Source organism: Myiozetetes cayanensis, unplaced genomic scaffold, assembly GCF_022539395.1.
Source record: "Myiozetetes cayanensis isolate MyiCay16 unplaced genomic scaffold, myiCay2020 scf467, whole genome shotgun sequence".
Classification (NCBI taxonomy): domain Eukaryota; kingdom Metazoa; phylum Chordata; class Aves; order Passeriformes; family Tyrannidae; genus Myiozetetes; species Myiozetetes cayanensis.
The window spans coordinates 1-18,344 of NW_026087706.1; the positions used below are offsets into that span (position 1 = coordinate 1).

The window sequence follows — 18,344 nt, forward strand, 5'->3', positions numbered from 1 at the left end:
TTTGGGGGAAATCTGGGTAGGTGGGGGAAATTTGGGGGCAAAATTGGGGGATTTTGGGGAGGATTTGGGGGAAATTTGGGGGTTGGATGGGAAATTTGGGGGTTTTGGAGGCAAAATTTGGGGGGTTGGGGGGAATTCGGGGAGTTTGAGGAGATTTGGGGAAGAAATTTGGGGGATTTGGGGTTAAAATTTTGGGGAAATTTGGGGGGGTTTGAGGACAAAATTGGGGGGTTTAGGGGGAACTTTGGGGGATTTTGGGGGCAAAATTTGTGGGGGTTTTGGGGGAGTTTGGGAAGGAAATTGGGGGAATTTGAGGGGGATTTGGGGGATTTGAGGGCAAGATTTGGGGGACTTGAGGGGATTTGTGGGGACATTTGTGGGGGATTTGGGGGGAAATTGGGAGGGTTTTGGGGGGAATTTGAGGGGAAATTTGGGGGTTTGGGGTAAAATTTGGGGGATTTGGGGGAAAAATTGGGGGAGTTTAGGGGAAATTTGGGGATTTTAAGGAAATCTGGGGGGATTTGGGGGATTTGGAAGAGCTTGGGGGATTTAGGGAAAATTTGGGGAGATTTGGGGAGGGAAATTTAGGGGGTTTTGGGGGGGAAAATTTGGGGGGTTTTGGGGGAAAACTGCGGGTATTTGGGGGAAATTTGGGGAGTTTGGGGGGATTTGAGGACAAACTTGGGGGATTTGGGGGATTTGGGGAAAATTTGGGGGGAATTTGGGGGATTTGAGGGAGATTTTGGGGAAATTTGGGTTGTTTTGGGTTCAAAATTTGGGGGTTTTGAGAACAAAATTGGGGGAGATTTGGGGGAATTTGAGGGAAATTTGGGAATTTTGGGGAGGTTTTGGGGAGGATTTGGGTAAATTTGGGGAGTATGGGGAAATTTTGGGGGAAAATTTGGGGGAAAATTTGGGAGGGTTTGGGGGAAATTGGGGAGTTTGGGGGTAAAATTTGAGGGGAAATTTGAGGGGCTTGGGGGAGAAATTGGGGGAAATTTGGGGGATTTGGGGGAAATTTGGGTTGTTTGGGTGCAAAATTTGGGGATTTGGGGAGGATTTGGGAGGAAATTTGGGGGTTGGGGCAAAATTTGGGGGTTTTGGGGGAAATTTGGGGGGGAAATTTGGGGAACTTTTGGATAAATTTTTGGGGATGAACTTTTGGGGATTTGGGGATAAATTTGGGGGTAAAATTTTGGGCATAAATTTTGGGGAATGTTTGGATAAATTTTTGGGGATTAACTTGGGGATATTTGGGGGTAAATTTTGGGGAATTTTGGATAAATTTTGGGGGACAAACTTGGAGATTTTGGGGGTAAACTTGGGGATTTTTTTGGATAAATTTTTGGGGATGAATTGGGGGAATTTTGATGTAAAACTTGGGGACAAACTTCGGGAATTTTGGAATAAATTTGGGGTGTAAATTGGGGGAATTTTTGGATAATTTTTAGGGATAAAATTCAGGAATTTTGGGGTAAATTTGGGGAATTTTTAGATAAAATTTTTGGGGATGAATTTTAGGAATTTTGAGAAAAACTTTGGGGAATTTTTGCATAAATTTTTGAGGATGAATTTCAGGAATTTTGGGGTAAATTTGGGGGAATTTTTGGATAATTTCTTGGGGAAAAAATTCAGGAATTTGGGAGTAAATCGGGGTAAATTTTTGGATAATTTTTTAGGGATAAAATTCAGGAATTTTGGGGTAAAATCTGGGGGTAAATTTTGTGAATTTTGGATAAATTTTTAGGGGTAAAATCCCTGAATTTTGGGTTAAATTTCCTATTTAAAAAAACCCAAACCAAAACTAATTTTTTTTTTAATAAATTTCTTTTAATAATTTTTTTTTCTTTTTTTTTTGGGGCCCCGGGTCTTTTTTTTTTTTTTTTAAATTCCCCTCCCCCACCCCTCCAAAAAAAAATCATCACCCCCTCAAAAAACCCTCCCCCTCCCCACCCTTCCCTCCCCCTTTATTTTTCCTGCCCTCCCCACCCAGGCCCCTCCCCTCTTTTTTTTTCTCCTCCCCCTTTTTTTTTTTTAAATCCCAAAAATCCAACTTTTTTATCCAAAACAACCAAAAAAAAAAATCTCAAAATTTTCGGCTCCACCACCTGAAAAAACAAACTCGGAATTTTGGGGGAGGAGGGGAGAAAAGAGAGGGGGAGGGGCTAAAGAAGGGGAGGGGCCTTTTGGGGGAGGGAGAGGGGCCCCTTTTCCCTCCCCCTCCTTAAAATTTGATTTTTGGGTTTTTTGGGGCATTTTTGTATTTTTGGGCTTTTTTGTGTGTTTTTTTGTATTTTTGGGTGGTTTTGGTGTTTTTGGGTGTTTTTGATGGTTTTTTTTTTGGGGGTGGGGAGAGGGCTGGGGGTTTGTGGGGTGGGGAGGGGCGATAAAGGGGGTTTGGGGGTGGGGAGGGGCGGATCAATACGGGGAGTACCAGGAGGTGGCTCGGGATCGACCCCTTTGGGGGAGGGGCCAAAAAGGGGGTGGGGAGGGGTCAGAAGGTGGGGAGGGGTCAATGGGTGGGGGAGGGGTCAATGGGTGGGGAGGGGAAGAGAGAGAAAAAAACAAGGCAGAAATTTGAAATCTCGGTTGTTTTTGACCCCAAAATTCCCCCCCAAATCACCCCAAAAATCACCCAAATTCACCCCAAAAACACCACAAAAATCACCCAAATTCACCCCAAAAACCACTCAAATTCACCCCAAAAACCACCCAAATTAACCCCAAAAACACCCAAATTCACCCCAAAAACCACCCAAATTCACCCCAAAAACCACCCAAAAACCACCCAAATTCACCCCAAACCCACCCAAATTCACCCCAAAAATAACCCCAATTCACCCCCAAAAAAACCCTAAAACCACCCAAATTCACCCCAAAACCAACCCAAATTCACCCCAAAACCCACCCAAATTCAGCCCAAAAACCACCCAAAAATGACCCCAATTCACCCCAAAAACCACCCCAAATTCACCCCAAAAACCACCCAAATTCATCCCAAAAACCACCCAAATTCATCCCAAAAACCACCCCAAAAACACCCCTAAAACCACCCAAATTCACCCCAAAAACAACCCTAAAAGCACCCCAAAAACCACCCAAATCACCCCAAAACCCACCCAAATTCACCCCAAAAACCACCCCAAATTCACCCCAAAACCCACCCAAATTCATCCCAAAAACCACCCAAATTCACCCCAAAAACCACCCAAATTCACCCAAAACCCCCAAATTCACCCCAAAAACTCCATAAACCACCCCAAAAACTCCATAACCCCAAAACCCCCAAATTTGACCCATAAAAGCCCAAATTTCACCCCCAAAAAGGCCAAATTTTCTCACCTCTCTCCCCTCCCGAAGCTGCCGCAGGAGCCGAATCCGACCCCAAAAACCACCCCAAAATCACCCAAATTGGACCCAAAACCCCTCAAAATGACCCCAAAACCCCAAAACGACCCAAAATGAACCAAAAAAGCCCAAAATGACCCAAAATCCCCTCACGCGGGGTCGGTCGAAGCCGCCACAGGAGCCGAATCCGACCCCAAAACCACCCCAAAAACCCCCGAAATTCACCCCAAAACAACCCCAAATTCATGCCAAAACCCCTCAAACTGAACCCAAAACCTCTCAAACTGGACTCAAAACCCTAAACGACCCCAAAACCCCAAAATGACCCAAAAAAACCCAAATATGGCCCAAAATGACCCAAAATCCCCTCATGGGGGGTCGTCTGAAGCTGCCGCAGGAGCCGAATCCGACCCCAAAAACCACCCCAAAAACACCCAAAAAACCACTGGAATTGGACCCAAAACCCCTCAAACTGAACCCAAACAACCCCAAACCTCGAAATGCCCCAAAAAGCCTGAATTTAACCCCAAAATGTCACCTGTATCCCCTGCCGCGGGGTCGGCTGAAGCCGCTGTAGAAGCGGGAGCGGCCAAATCCGACCCCAAAACCACCCCAAAATCACCCAAATTGGACCCAAAACCCCTCAAACTGAACCCAAAACCCCTCAAAATGGACCCAAAGCCCTAAAATGACACAAAAAACACCCGAATTTGACCCAAAATGACCCAAAATCCCCTCACGTGGGGTCGGTCAAAGCCGCTGCAGGAGCCGAATCCGACCCCAAAAACCACCCCAAAAACCCCCCAAATTGGACCCAAAACCCCTCAAACTGAACCCAAAACCCCTCAAACTGAACCCAAACAACCCCAAACCTCAAAATGCCCCAAAAAGCCTGGATTTAAGCCCAAATTTTCTCACCTGTATCCCCTGCCGCGGGGTCGGCTGAAGCCGCTGTAGAAGCGGGAGCGGCCAAATCCAACCCCAAAACCACCCCAGAAACACCCAAAAAACCCCCCAAATTCACCCCAAAACAACCCTAAAAAAACCCAAAAGGACCCAAAACCCCAAAATAACCCAAAATGACTCAAAAAAGCCCAAATTTTCTCACCTGTATCCCCTGCCGCGGGGTCGGCTGAAGCCGCTGTAGAAGCGGGAGCGGCCAAATCCGACCCCAAAACCACCCAAAAAACCCCCAAATTGGACCCAAAACCCCTCAAACTGAACCCAAAACCCCTCAAAATGGACCCAAAGCCCTAAAATGACACAAAAAACACCCAAATATGGCCCAAAATGACCCAAAATCCCCTCACGTATCTCCCCTCCCACAGGGTCAGCTGAGGGTGGAGGAGCCGAATCCGACCCCAAAACCACCCCAAAAACACCCAAAAAAAGCCTGAAATTCACCCCAAAACCACCCCAAAGGACCCAAAACCCCAAAACGACCCAAAATGCCCCAAAAAAGCCCAAATTTTCTCACCTGTATCCCCTGCCGCGGGGTCGGCTGAAGCCGCTGTAGAAGCGGGAGCGGCCAAATCCGACCCCAAAACCACCCCAAAAACCCCCGGAATTGGACCCAAAACCCCTCAAACTGAACCCAAAACCCCTCAAAATGACCCCAAAACCCCAAAATGACCCAAAAAAACCCAAATATGGCCCAAAATGATCCAAAATCCCCTCATGGGAGGTCGTCTGAAGCTGCCGCAGGAGCCGATTCCGACCCCAAAAACCACCCCAAAAACACCCAAAAAACCACTGGAATTGGACCCAAAACCCCTCAAAATGACCCCAAATCAACCCCAAACAACCCAAATACCAAAATGCCCCAAAAAGCCTGGATTTGAGCCCAAATTTTCTCACCTGTATCCCCTGCCGCGGGGTCGGCTGAAGCCGCTGTAGAAGCGGGAGCGGCCAAATCCGACCCCAAAACCACCCCAGAAACACCCAAAAAAAGCCTGAAATTCACCCCAAAACCACCCCAAAGGACCCAAAACCTCGAAATGCCCCAAAAATCCCGGATTTAACCCCAAAATCCCACCTGTATCCCCTGCCGCGGGGTCGGCTGAAGCCGCTGTAGAAGCGGGAGCGAGCGGAGCCGAAGCCGCCCCCGCCCCGGCCCCGGAAGCGGCCCCGCGGGAAGCCCCGGTCGGTGCTGCTGATCCCGGGGCGGTTCGTCCGCTTCGGGATCACCTGGAGGTAGGAAAATGAGGAAAAATGGGAATTCCGGAAGGTTTGGGGGGAGTTTGGGCGAAAATCGGTGAAATTTGGGCGAAAAACGGGCGAAAAATGGGCGGGAAATGGCGGAAAGTGGAGGGGGTTGAAGGAGAAAAATCAGGGAATTCTGAGGGAAAAATGTGGGAATTTGGGGAAAAATAGGAAGATCTGAGTGGGATTTGGGGGAAAATGTGGAATTTGGGGGAAAAATGACGGAATTTTGGCAAAAATTGGTGAAAATCGGGCGAAAATTGGGTTTGTAATCGGGCGGGAAATGGTGGACTTGGAGGGGGTTTGGGGGGGAAATCAGGGAATTCTGAGGGGAAAATGTGGGAACTTGGGAGAATTTTTGGGAAAAATGAGGAAATTCAGGGGGAATTTGGTGGGTAACATGCAAATTTGGGAAGGAAATGCAAGAATTTCAGAGAAAAGTCAGTGAAATTTGGGTGAAAATAGGGCAGGAATCAGATGGAAAATGGCACATTATGAGGGGGTTTGGGGGGGAAATCAGGGAATTCTGAGGGGAAAATGTGGGAATTTGTGCGAAAAATAGAGAGATCTGAGTGGAACTTAGGGAGAAATGTGGGCATTTGTGGGAAAAATGGCAAAATTTCAGCGAAAATTGCTGAAATTCGGGCGAAAATTGTGTTTGCAATCGGGCAGAAAATGGCGGATTGGGAGGGGGTTTGGGAGGGAAATTGAAGAATTCTGAGGGAGAAATGTGGGAATTTGGGGGAAGAATGAGGAAATTTAGGGGGAATTGGGTGGGCAATGTGGGAATTTGGATGGAAAATGTGGAAATTGGGGAAAAATCGGGCGAAATTTGGGAAAAAAACGGGGGAAAAACAGAGGGAAAATGGTGGATTTAGAGAGGGTCTGAAAGGGGGTTTGAAGGGGAAAATGAGGGAATTCTGAGGGAAAAATGTGGGAATTTCTGGGAGTTTGTGAGAAAAATGAGGAAAACTAGGTGGAATTTGGTGGGAAATGTGGGAATTTGGGGGAAAATGTGGGAATTCGGGAAAAAATGGGAAAATCGGGACAAAAATTGCGCAGAAAATGTGGGATTTAGAGGGAACTGGGAGGGATTTTGGAGGAAATTGGGAATTCTGAGGGAAAGTGGAAGGAATTTGGGTGAAAATCAGGGAAATTTGGGGTGAAATTGAGGGATTTGAATGGAGACGAGGAAATTTGAGAGGGGAAATGGGGTAAAATTAGGGTGAAAATCTGGAAAAATTTGCCAAAAATTTGGAAAAAATCACTAAAAAACAAGGAAAAAAACCCCTGAAAAAAATCTTAAAAATTTGGGGAAAATTCCAGGGAAATTTTGGGAGAATTTTGGGGGATTTGGGTTTTTTTTTTTACCTTGATTTGCCTCCCCCTGAAGAGCGACTCGTCGAGGGCCATCGACGTCCGCACCGACTCCTTGTCCGAGAACTCGATGTAGGCGAAGCTGTTTTGGGGCGAAAAAAGCCAAAATCAGGCAAAAAGCACCAAAAACGGGGTCTGAAGGCCCCAAAAATGGGTTTGGGAGGAGAAAAAATGGGGGTTGAGGGGGAAAAATGGGGTTTTGAGGGGAAAAATGGGATTTTGAGGGGAAAAAATGGGGTTAAAAGGGGGAAAGTGGCGTGGTTTGATGAAAATTTGGGAAATGGGCAAAAAAAATTGGGAAAAATGAACAAAAATTGGGGAAAATTGAGAGGAAAATGAGGTGGAATTTGAGGTAAATTTGAGGAAAATTTGGGGTAAAAACGGAGGAAAAATTTTGGGAAATTTGAGAGAAAAATGAGGGGAACTTTGGGAAAAATTGGGGGGAAAAAGGGGGAAAAATTTGGGGGAATTTGAGAGAAAAATGAGGTGGAACTTTGGGGGGAAATTGGGGAAAATTGTGGGGAAAAACAGAGTAAAAATTGAGGGCAAAATGAGGGGAAATTTGGGGGGAAATTGGGGAAAATTGTGAGGAAAAAGGGGGTAAAAATGGGAAAATTTGAGACAAAAAGAAAGTGAAATTTGGGGGGAAATTGGGGAAAATTGTGGGGAAAAACAGAGTAAAAATTGAGGGGAAAATGAGGGAAATTGGGGGAAAAAAAGGGGGAAGTTTGGGGGGAAATTGGGAAAAAAATGAGTAAAATTTGGGGAAATGTGACAGAAAAATGAGAGGAAATTTGGGAATAAATTGGGTAAAATTTGGGAAAAAAGGGTGGAAATTTAGGAAGAAATGGGGAGAAATCTGGGGGAAATTTGGGGAAAAAAAGTAAAATTTGGGAAAATTTGAGAGAAAAATGAGATTAAATTTGGGAACGTATTTGGTACAATTTCGAAAAAAATGAGCAAAATTCAGGAGACAAACAAGGAAAAATGAGGCAAAATTTGGGGCAAAATTGGGCAAAATTTGGAGTAAAATTTGGGATAAAACTGGGCAGAATTTTAGGAAAAATGGGGTGAAATTTGGGATAAAATTGGGCAAAATTTGAGGAAAAAATGGAGTAAAATTTGGGATAATATTGGGCAAAATTTGAGGAAAAACAAGATAAAATTCAGGATAAAATAGGTTAAAATTTGGGATAAATGGAGTAAAATTTGGGATAAAAGTGGGCAGAATTTGAGGAAAAACAGGGTAAAATTTGAGGTAAAATTGGGAAAAATTGGAGGTAAAACAGGGTAAAATTTGGGATAAAATTAAGTAAAGTTTGAGGAAAAATGAGATAAAATTCGGGATAAAATGGGTTAAAATTTGGGATAAAATGGGTTAAAATTTGGGTTAAAATTGGGCAAAATTTGGGAAAAACGGAGTAAAATTTGGGATAAAATTGGGTAAAATCTGAGGAAAAACAGGGTAAAATTTGGGGTAAAATTAGGTAAAATTTGAGGAAAAATGAGGTAAAATTTGGGGTAAAATAGGGCAAAATTTGAGGAAAAACAGGGTAAAATTTAGGATAAAACTGGACAAAATTGGAAGAAAAACAGGATAAAATTGGGCAAAATTGGAAGAAAAATGGAGTAAAATTTGGGATAAAATTGGATAAAATTTGAGGAAAAAATGGAGTAAAATTTGGGATAAAAGGGGATAAAATTTGGGGTAAAACTGGACAAAATTTGAGGAAAAACAAGATAAAATTTGGTATAAAATGGGTTAAAATTTGGGATAAATGGAGTAAAATTTGGGATAAAAGTGGGCAGAATTTGAGGAAAAACGGGGTAAAATTTGGGATAAAACTGGACAAAATTGGAAGAAAAACGGGGTAAAATTTGGGATAAAATGGATTAAAATTTGGGACAAAATGGGATAAAATTTGGGGTAAAATTGGGAAAAATTGGAAGAAAAATGGAGTACAATTTGGGATAAAATTGGGTAAAATTTGAGGAAAAAATGGAGTAAAATTTGGGAAAAAATTGGGCAAAATTTGAATAAAAACAGAGTAAAATTTGAGGTAAAATTGGGAAAAATTGGAGGTAAAACAGAGTAAAATTTAGGGTAAAATGCAGAAAAATTGGAGGTTAAACAGGGTAAAATTTGGGATAAAATGGGCTAAAATTTGGGATAAAAGGGGATAAAATTTGGGGTAAAACTAGGACAAAATTTGAGGAAAAACAGGATGAAATTAGGATAAAATGGGTTAAAATTTGGGAAAAATGGAGTAAAATTTGGGATAAAACTGGGTAGAATTTGAGGAAAAACGGGGTAAAATTTGGGATAAAACTGGACAAAATTGGAAGAAAAGAGGGTAAAATTGGGATAAAATGGATTAAAATTTGGGACAAGGGGATAAAATTTGGGGTAAAATTGGGAAAATTGGAAGAAAATGAGTACAATTTGGGATAAAATTAGGTAAAATTTGAGGAAAAAATGGAGTAAAATTTGGGAAAAAATTGAGGCAAAATTTGAATAAAACAGAGTAAAATTTGAGGTAAAATTGGGAAAAATTGGAGGTAAAACAGAGTAAAATTTAGGGTAAAATGCAGAAAAATTGGAGGTAAAACAGGGTAAAATTTGGGATAAAATGGGCTAAAATTTGGGATAAAAGGGGATAAAATTTGGGGTAAAATTAGGTAAAATTTGAGGAAAAACGGGGTAAAATTCGGGATAAAATGGGTTAAAATTTGGGATAAATGGAATAAAATTTGAGATAAAACTGGGCAAAATTGGAAGAAAAACGGGGTAAAATTCGGGATAAAATGGGTTAAAATTTGGGATAAATGGAATAAAATTTGAGATAAAACTGGGCAAAATTTGAGGAAAAATGAGGTAAAATTTGGGATAAAATTGGGCAAAATTTGAGGAAAAATGAGGTAAAATTTGGAATAAAATTGGGAAAAATTGGAGGTAAAACGGTAAAATTCGGGATAAAATGGGTAAAAATTCAGGATAAAATGGGTTAAAATTTGGGATAAAATTAGGGAAAAAAAGGGGACAAAAATTGTGTGAAAAAGGAGCCGAATTTGGGGCAATTTGAGCCGACTTTGGGTCAAAAAGTGGGGTGGTGCCCCCCTTACCCCTTGGGGTGGCCGCTGTACTTGTCACACAGGATGGTGACGCGATTGACGGAGCCGCAGCCGTGGAAATGAGCCTCCAGCTCCTCCGCCGTCGCCCCATAATCCACCTGCAATTTACACTCAATTTACACCCAAAATACACCCAATTTACCACCAAAACACACCCTCAAACTGACCCTAAAATTTAACCCCAAAATTTGCCCTAAATTTATCCCTAAATGAGCCTCCAGTTCCTCCGCCGTCGCCCCGTAATCCACCTGCAATTTACACCCCATTTACACCCATTTACACCCCATTTACCAACAAAATACACCCTCAATTTGACCCTAAAATTTAACCCCAAAATTTGCCCTAAATTTATCCCTAAATGAGCCTCCAGCTCCTCCGCCGTCGCCCCGTAATCCACCTGCAATTTACACCCCATTTACACCCATTTACACCCAATTTACCAACAAAATTTACACTCAATTTGACCCTAAAATTTAACCCCCAAATTTGCCCTAAATTTATCCCTAAATGAGCCTCCAGCTCCTCCGCCGTCGCCCCGTAATCCACCTGCAATTTACACCCCATTTACACCCATTTACACCCAATTTACCAACAAAATTTACACTCAATTTGACCCTAAAATTTAACCCCAAAATTTGCCCTAAATTTATCCCTAAATGAGCCTCCAGCTCCTCCGCCGTCGCCCCGTAATCCACCTGCAATTTACACCCCATTTACACCCCATTTACACCCAAAATACACCCTCAATTTGACCCTAAAATTTAACCCCAAAATCTGCCCTAAATTTATCCCTAAATGAGCCTCCAGCTCCTCCGCCGTCGCCCCGTAATCCACCTGCAATTTACACCCCATTTACACCCCATTTACACCCAAAATTTACCCTCAATTTGACCCTAAAGGTTACTATGGTCGGTCTAAAATTTACCCTGAAATTGTCTCAAAATTTAAACCCAAATTGACCCAAATCCGCCCCAAATTCCCCTAAAATTTAACCCAAATTTGCCCTCAATTTACCCCAAATTAACCCCAATTTACCCCAAAATTTTACCCCAAACTGACCCAGAAATAGCCCCAAATCCCTCTAAAATTTCTCCCAAAATTCTCTCAAAATTTAACCCCAAATTTACCCCAAAATTGACCCAAATCCACCCCAAATTCCCCTAAAATTTAACCAATTTGCCCTCAATTTACCCCAAAATTTACCCTCAAATTGACCCAAGAGTTTCCCCCACTCTGTCTAAAATTTACCCCAAAATTTCCTCCTAAATTGACCCAAATCCACCCCAAATTCGGCCCCGAATTCCCCTAAAATTTAACCCCAAATTGCCTCAATTTACCCCGAAATTTACCCAAAATTGACCCAAAAATAGCCCCAAATCCCTCTAAAATTTCTCCCAAAATTCAACCCCAAATTTACCCAAAATTGACCCAAATCTACCCCAAATTAACCCTCAAAATTCCCCTAAAATTTAACCCCAAATTGCCTCAATTTACCCCAAAATTTAACCAAAAATTGAGCTAAAAATTTTCCCCAAATACACCCATAATTTGCCCCAGAATTCCTCTAAAATTTGCCTAAAATTTACCCCAAATTTACCCAAAACTGACCCAAAGGTTTTCCTAAACCCACCTGAAATTTACCCCAAAATTCCCCTAAAATTTGCCTCCAAATTTACTCCCAAATTGACCCAAATCCACCTAAAATTTACCCCCAAATTTCCCTTAAAATTTGTCTCCAAATTGACCCAAAATTGGGCCAAAAGTTTCCTCGAATCCATCTGAAATTTGCCCCGAAATTCCACCTAAAATTTAACCCCAAATTCCCTGAAATTTACCCCAAATTTTACCCTGAAATTGACCCAAAACTTTCCTCAAACCAAGCTAAAATTTACCCCCAAATTCCTCTAAAATTTCCCCCCCAACTGACCCAAAATTCTTCTAAAAATTCACCCTCAAAACTGACCCAAACTCCCCCACAATTTACCCCCAAACTGACCCAAAATTTACCCCAAAATCCACCTAAAATTTACCCCCAAAACTGACCCAAATCCACCTAAAATTGACCCCCAAAATTGATCCAAATCCAGTGAAAATTTCTCCCCAATTTCCCCAAAATTTACCCCAATTTTCACCGCATCTTGGGGGATTTTGGGGTCATTTTGAGGTGGTTTTGGGCCAATTTAGGGCCATTTCGGGTCAATTTTTGGCTCTTAATTTTGAGGCCATTTTAGGGTGTTTTGGGGTGGTTTTTGGGATGATTTTGAGGTGATTTTGGGTCAATTTGGGGCTCTTGATTTTGAGGCCATTTCAGGGAGTTTTGGGGTGGTTTTTGGGGTGATTTTCATGGAATTTTGGGTCAATTTGGGGCCATTTTGGGTCAATTTTTGGCTCTTGATTTTGAGGCCATTCCAGGGTGTTTTGGGGTGGTTTTTGGGGTGATTTTCATGGAATTTTGGGTCAATTTGGGGCTATTTCGGGTCAATTTTTGGCTCTTGATTTCGAGGTCATTCCAGGGTGTTTTGGGGGTGGTTTTTGAGGTGATTTTGGGTCAATTTGGGGCCATTTCGGGTCAATTTTTAGCTCTTGATTTTGAGGTCATTTCAGGGTGTTTTGGGGTGATTTTGGGTCAATTTGGGGCTGGTTTTTGGCTCTTAATTTTGAGGTCATTTCAGGGTGTTTTGGGGTGTTTTTTGGGGTGATTTTGGGCCAATTTGGGGTGAATTTTTGGCTCTTAATTTTGAGGTCATTTCAGGGAGTTTTGGGGTGGATTTTGGGGTGATTTTGGGCCAATTTGGGGCCATTTTGGGTCAATTTTTGGCTCTTCATTTTGAGGCCATTTCAGGGTGTTTTGGGGTGTTTTTTGGGGTGATTTTGGGCCAATTTGGGGCCAATCTTTGGCTCTTGATTTCGAGGCCGTTTCAGGGTGTTTTGGGGTGATTTTGAGGTGATTTTGGGCCAATTTTGGGTCAATTTTTGGTTCTTGATTTTGAGGTCATTTCAGGGTGTTTTGGGGTGTTTTTTGGGGTGATTTTGGGCCAATTTGGGGCCAATCTTTGGCTCTTGATTTCGAGGCCGTTTCAGGGTGTTTTGGGGTGATTTTGAGGTGATTTTGGGCCAATTTTGGGTCAATTTTTGGTTCTTGATTTTGAGGTCATTTCAGGGTGTTTTGGGGTGTTTTTTGGGGTGATTTTGGGCCAATTTGGGGCCAATCTTTGGCTCTTGATTTCGAGGCCGTTTCAGGGTGTTTTGGGGTGGTTTTTGGGGTGATTTTGGGTCAATTTGGGGCCAATTTTTGGCTCTTGATTTTGAGGCCGTTCCAGGGTGTTTTGGGGTGGTTTTTGGGGTGATTTTCATGGAATTTTGGGTCAATTTGGGGCTATTTTGGGTCAATTTTTGGCTCTTGATTTTGAGGCCATTTCAGGGTGTTTTGGGGTGGTTTTTGGGGTGATTTTGGGCCAATTTGGGGCTGTTTTTTTGGCTCTTAATTTTGAGGCCATTTTAGGGTGTTTTGGGGTGGTTTTTGGGGTGATTTTGGGTCAATTTAGGGCCATTTCAGGTCAATTTTTAGCTCTTGATTTCGAGGCCATTTCAGGGTGTTTTGGGGGTGGATTTTGGGGTGATTTTCATGGAATTTTGGGTCAATTTGGGGCCATTTCTGGCCAATTTTTGGCTCTTGATTTCGAGGCCGTTTCAGGGTGTTTTGGGGTGTTTTTTGGGGTGATTTTGGGTCAATTTGGGGCTGTTTTTTGGCTCTTAATTTTGAGGCCATTTCAGGGAGTTTTGGGGTGTTTTTTGGGGTGATTTTGGGCCAATTTGGGGCTGTTTTTTTGGCTCTTAATTTTGAGGTCATTTCAGGGTATTTTGGGGTGATTTTTGGGGGGAATTTCATGGAATTTTGGGTCAATTTGGAACCATTTCAGGTCAATTTTTGGCTCTTGATTTTGAGGTCATTTCAGGGTGTTTTGGGGTGGTTTTTGGGGTGATTTTGGGTCAATTTGGGGCCAATTTTTGGCTCTTAATTTTGAGGCCATTTCAGGGTGTTTTGGGGTGATTTTGAGGTGATTTTGAGCCAATTTGGGGCCAATTTTTGGGCCAATTTTGGGCCATTTCAGGTCAATTTTTGGCTCTTGATTTCGAGGACACTTCAGGGTGTTTTGGGGTGATTTTTGGCCAATTTGGGGCTGTTTTTTAGCTCTTGATTTTGAGGTCATTTCAGGGAGTTTTGGGGTGGATTTTGGGGTGATTTTCATGGAATTTTGGGTCAATTTGGGGCTATTTTGGGTCAATTTTCAGCTCTTGATTTCGAGGTCGTTTTTGGGGTGGATTTTGGGATGATTTTGAGGTGATTTTGGGCCAATTTGGGGCCAATCTTTGGCTCTTGATTTTTAGGTCATTTCAGGGAGTTTTTGGGTGATTTTGAGGTGATTTTGGGCCATTTCAGGTCAATTTTTGGCTCTTGATTTTGAGGTCATTTCAGGGTGTTTTGGGGTGGTTTTGGGGTGATTTTCATGGAATTTTGGGTCAATTTGGGGCCATTTCGGGTCAATTTTTGGCTCTTGATTTTGAGGCCATTTCAGGGAGTTTTGGGGTGGTTTTTGGGGTGATTTTCATGGAATTTTGGGTCAATTTGAGGCTATTTTGGGTCAATTTTTGGCTCTTGATTTTGAGGTCATTTCAGGGAGTTTTGGGGTGATTTTGAGGTGATTTTGGGCCATTTCAGGTCAATTTTTGGCTCTTGATTTTGAGGCCATTTTAGGGTGTTTTGGGGTGGTTTTTGGGGTGATTTTGGGTCAATTTAGGGCCATTTCAGGTCAATTTTTAGCTCTTGATTTCGAGGCCATTTCAGGGTGTTTTGGGGTGGATTTTGGGGTGATTTTCATGGAATTTTGGGTCAATTTGGGGCCATTTCGGGTCAATTTTTGGCTCTTGATTTCGAGGCCGTTCCAGGGTGTTTTGGGGTGGATTTTGGGGTGACTTTGGGGGTTTTTGGGACTCACATTGCCCACGTAGATGGACCTGGCATCAGCCTCCATCTTCTCCTCCAGGGACATGATCACCGGGCCGGCTGCGGGGGAGGGGACAAATGGGACGTTTTGGGGGTCCTGGGGGATTTGGGGGTCCTGGGGAGGATTTGGGGGTTTGGAGGATTTTGGGGGTCCTGGGGGATTTGGGGAGGATTGAGGGCATTTGAGGAGGATTGAGGGGATTTTGGGGAGTTTGGGGGATTTAGGGGATTTGGGGAGGTTTGGGGGTCCTGGGGGTCCTGGAGAGGATTTGAGGGGTCCTGGAGGATTTGGGGGTCCTGGGGAGGATTTGGGGGTCCTGGGGGATTTGGGGGGTCCTGGGGGATTTGGGGGTCCTGGGGGATTTGGGGGTCCTGGAAGGGATTTGGGGGTCCTGGAAGGATTTGGGGGTCCTGGGGGGAATTTGGGGGTCCTGGAGGGATTTGGGGGTCCTGGAGGGGATTTGGGGGTCCTGGGAGGATTTGGGGTCCTGGGGGGATTGGGGGTCCTGGGGGAATTTGGGGGTCCTGGAAGGGATTTGGGGGTCCTGGAAGGGATTTGGGGGTCCTGGGAGGATTTGGGGGTTTGGAGGGATTTGGGGTTCCTGGGGGATTTGGGGGTTTGAGGGGATTTGGGGGTCCTGGGGGGATTTGGGGGTCCTGGGGGATTTGGGGAGGATTGAGGGATTTGGGGGTCCTGGGAGGATTTGGGGGTTTGGAGGGATTTGGGGAGGATTGAGGGATTTTGGGGGTTTGGGGGGTTTGAGGGGATTTGGGGGTCCTGGAGGGATTTGGGGGTCCTGGGAGGATTTGGGGGTCCTGGAGGGGATTTGGGGGTCCTGGGAGGATTTGGGGTCCTGAAGGATTTGGGGGTCCTGGAAGGGATTTGGGGGTCCTGGGGGATTTGGGGAGGATTGAGGGGATTTGGGGGGTTTGAGGGGACTTGGGGGAGATTTGGAGGGATTTGGGGGTTTGAGGGGATTTGAAGGAATTTGGGGGTCCTGGGGAGGATTTGGGGGATTTGAGGGGTTTAGAGGGCATTTGAGGGGTCCTGGGGGATTTGGGGGTCTGAGGATTTTGGGGGATTTGAGAGGGTTTGGAGGGATTTGGGGGATTTGGGGGTCCTGGAGGGGGTTTGGGGGTCCTGGGGAGGATTTGGGGTCCTGGGGATTTGGGGGTCCTGGAAGGGATTTGGGGGAGGATTGAGGGGATTTTGGGGGATTTGGGGGTCCTGGGGGATTTGGGGGGTCCTAGGAAAGATTTTGGGGGGATTTAGGGGGAAGTGAGGGGATTTTTGGGGCTCCCAGGTGGAATTTTGGGGTATTTTTGGGGGTCCCAGGTCAGATTTTGGGGGTCCCAGGTCAGATTTTGGGAGATTTTTGGGTTCCCAATTTGGATTTTGGGGGTCCCAGGTCAGATTTTGGGGGATTTTGGGACCTCCCAACCCATTTTTGGGGGGGGTTTTGGACCCCCTGACCCCGTTTTTGGGGGTTTTGGGTCATCCAAACCCCATTTTGGGGATATTTTGGGGGTTTTTGGGTCGTTTCAGCCCCATTTTGGGGGTATTTTGGGGGTTTTTGGACCCCCTGACCCCATTTTTGGAGGTTTTTGGGTCATCCAAGTCCCATTTTGGGGGTATTTTAGGGGTTTTTGGGTCAACCAAGCCCCATTTTGGGGATATTTTAGGGGGTTTTGGGTCATCCAAGCCCCATTTTGGGAATATTTTAGGGGTTTTTGGGTATTTCAGCCCCATTTTGGGGGTATTTTTGAGGTTTTTGGACCCCCCAAACCCATTTTTAGGGGGGTTTTTGGACCCCTCGACCCCATTTTTGGGGTTTTTGGGGGTATTTTTGGGGGTTTTTGGACCCCCCAAACCCATTTTTAGGGGGGTTTTTGGTCCCCCCGACCCCGTTTTTGGGGGTTTTGGGGATATTTTGGGGGTTTTTGGACCTCCCAAACCCATTTTTGGGGGTTTTGGGGGTATTTTTGAGGTCTTTGGACCCCCCGACCCCATTTTTGGGGGTATTTTAGGGGTTTTTGGACCCCCCGACCCCGTTTTGGGGGGTTTTGGGGGTATTTTAGGGGTTTTTGGACCCCCCGACCCCGTTTTTGGGGGTTTTGAGGGCGGCTGAATTCGATTTTGGGGGTGTTTTGGGGGTCCCTCTCACCGTTGCCCGGCGGGGGGCTCATGTTCATCTGCTTCTCCACCTCGTTCTGCAGCTCCTTCAGCTTCTCCGCCTCCTCCTCCATCTCCCTCACCCGGGCCTTGATGGCCTCCAGCTCCTGGGGAAAGGGGGGGTTTTAAAAAAATCACCCCAAAAATCACATTTAGGGACCCCCAAAACCCCCTCCCTGGAATTGGGATCCAAGATCTCCCCTTTTTGACCGAATTTTGGTCTTTTACACCTGATTTTTGGCCCAATTTTTGCCTCTTTTGTCCCAAATTCGACCCTGATTTTTGGCCCATTTTGACCCCAAATTTGACCCCAAGTTTTGGCCACTTTTGACCCAAATTTGGCCCCAAATTCCACCCCAACTGCCCCAGATTTGACCCCAATTTTTGGCCCCTTTTGACCCAGATTCAGCCCCAAATTTTTGGCCCCTTTTAACCCAAATTAGTTGTCAAGTTTTGCCCAAAAAACGACCCCAATTTTGCCCTTTTTGACCCCAAATTCGACCCCAATTCAGCCCCAGCTTTTTTGCCCCAATCACCCCGAATTAAGCCCAAATTTTTGGCCCCTTTTGCCCCCAAATTCGACCCCAAACTTTTGGCCCCTTTTGACCCAAAATCGACCCAAGTTTTGCCCTTCATTTTCCCTCCTTTTACCCCGGTTTTTCCCCAATTTCCCCCTCATTTTCCCCAATTTTCCTCCCTTTTCTCCCCATTTTCCCCCCTCATTTTCCCCCTCATTTTCCCCCATTTTCCCCTTCCCCCCACTCCCCTCACGTTTTCCCGCCCTTTTTTCCCGCCTTTTCTCCCCCATCCCCTCACGTTTTCCCGCCCTTTTTCCTCCCCCTCACCACCCTCCTCTCCCCCCGCGCCATTTTCACTCACCGGGTCCTCAATGGCGGCCTCTCCCTTCCCCTTCCCCCAACCCCGGCTCCTCCTCCAGCTCCTCGCCCGCGGCTTCGTGAGGCGGCCCCAGGAGCCGCCGAGGCGGCGGCGGCGGCAGCAGCTCCGGCTCCTCCGGCTCCTCCGGCGGCGGCTCCGCTTCCCCCTCCAGCCCCTCCCGACCCCCTCCGCGGACACCCCCGCCCCGGCCCCGGCTCCCCCCGTCGCCGC

General features: G+C 45.2%; 1 protein-coding gene across 3 annotated transcripts; it reads right to left on the reverse strand.

Annotated features, from left to right (window-relative positions):
• Positions 1-2,392: 2,392 nt before the first annotated feature.
• On the reverse strand, positions 2,393-18,192 carry PABPN1 (poly(A) binding protein nuclear 1). 3 transcript variants are annotated; one of them, XM_050330972.1, is made up of 8 exons: positions 18,117-18,192; positions 17,230-17,344; positions 15,057-15,124; positions 10,275-10,307; positions 10,051-10,124; positions 6,922-7,009; positions 5,384-5,535; positions 2,393-2,458 (listed from the first exon to the last, which is right to left on the reverse strand). In XM_050330972.1, exons 2-8 carry the CDS (start codon positions 17,309-17,311, stop codon positions 2,419-2,421), a joined length of 537 nt encoding a protein of 178 aa, XP_050186929.1. In that variant the 5' UTR covers positions 17,312-17,344; positions 18,117-18,192; the 3' UTR covers positions 2,393-2,418. The 3 variants fall into 3 exon arrangements, with proteins under 3 accessions (XP_050186929.1, XP_050186928.1, XP_050186930.1); XM_050330971.1 differs by lacking the exon at positions 10,275-10,307 and having other exon boundaries at positions 10,051-10,157; XM_050330973.1 differs by lacking the exons at positions 2,393-2,458; positions 10,275-10,307 and adding an exon at positions 5,185-5,205 and having other exon boundaries at positions 10,051-10,157.
• Between the last annotated feature and the right edge of the window lie 152 nt (positions 18,193-18,344).

Coding starts and splice junctions, on each gene's coding strand:
- PABPN1 (XM_050330971.1), bottom strand. CDS start 17,311: ATGGAGGAGGAGGCGGAGAAGCTGAAGGAGCTGCAGAACGAGGTGGAG. Junction 15,125..17,229: donor GAGCCCCCCGCCGGGCAACG/GTGAGAGGGACC, acceptor CCTCCCCCGCAG/CCGGCCCGGTGATCATGTCC. Junction 10,158..15,056: donor GGTCCATCTACGTGGGCAAT/GTGAGTCCCAAA, acceptor TGTAAATTGCAG/GTGGATTATGGGGCGACGGC.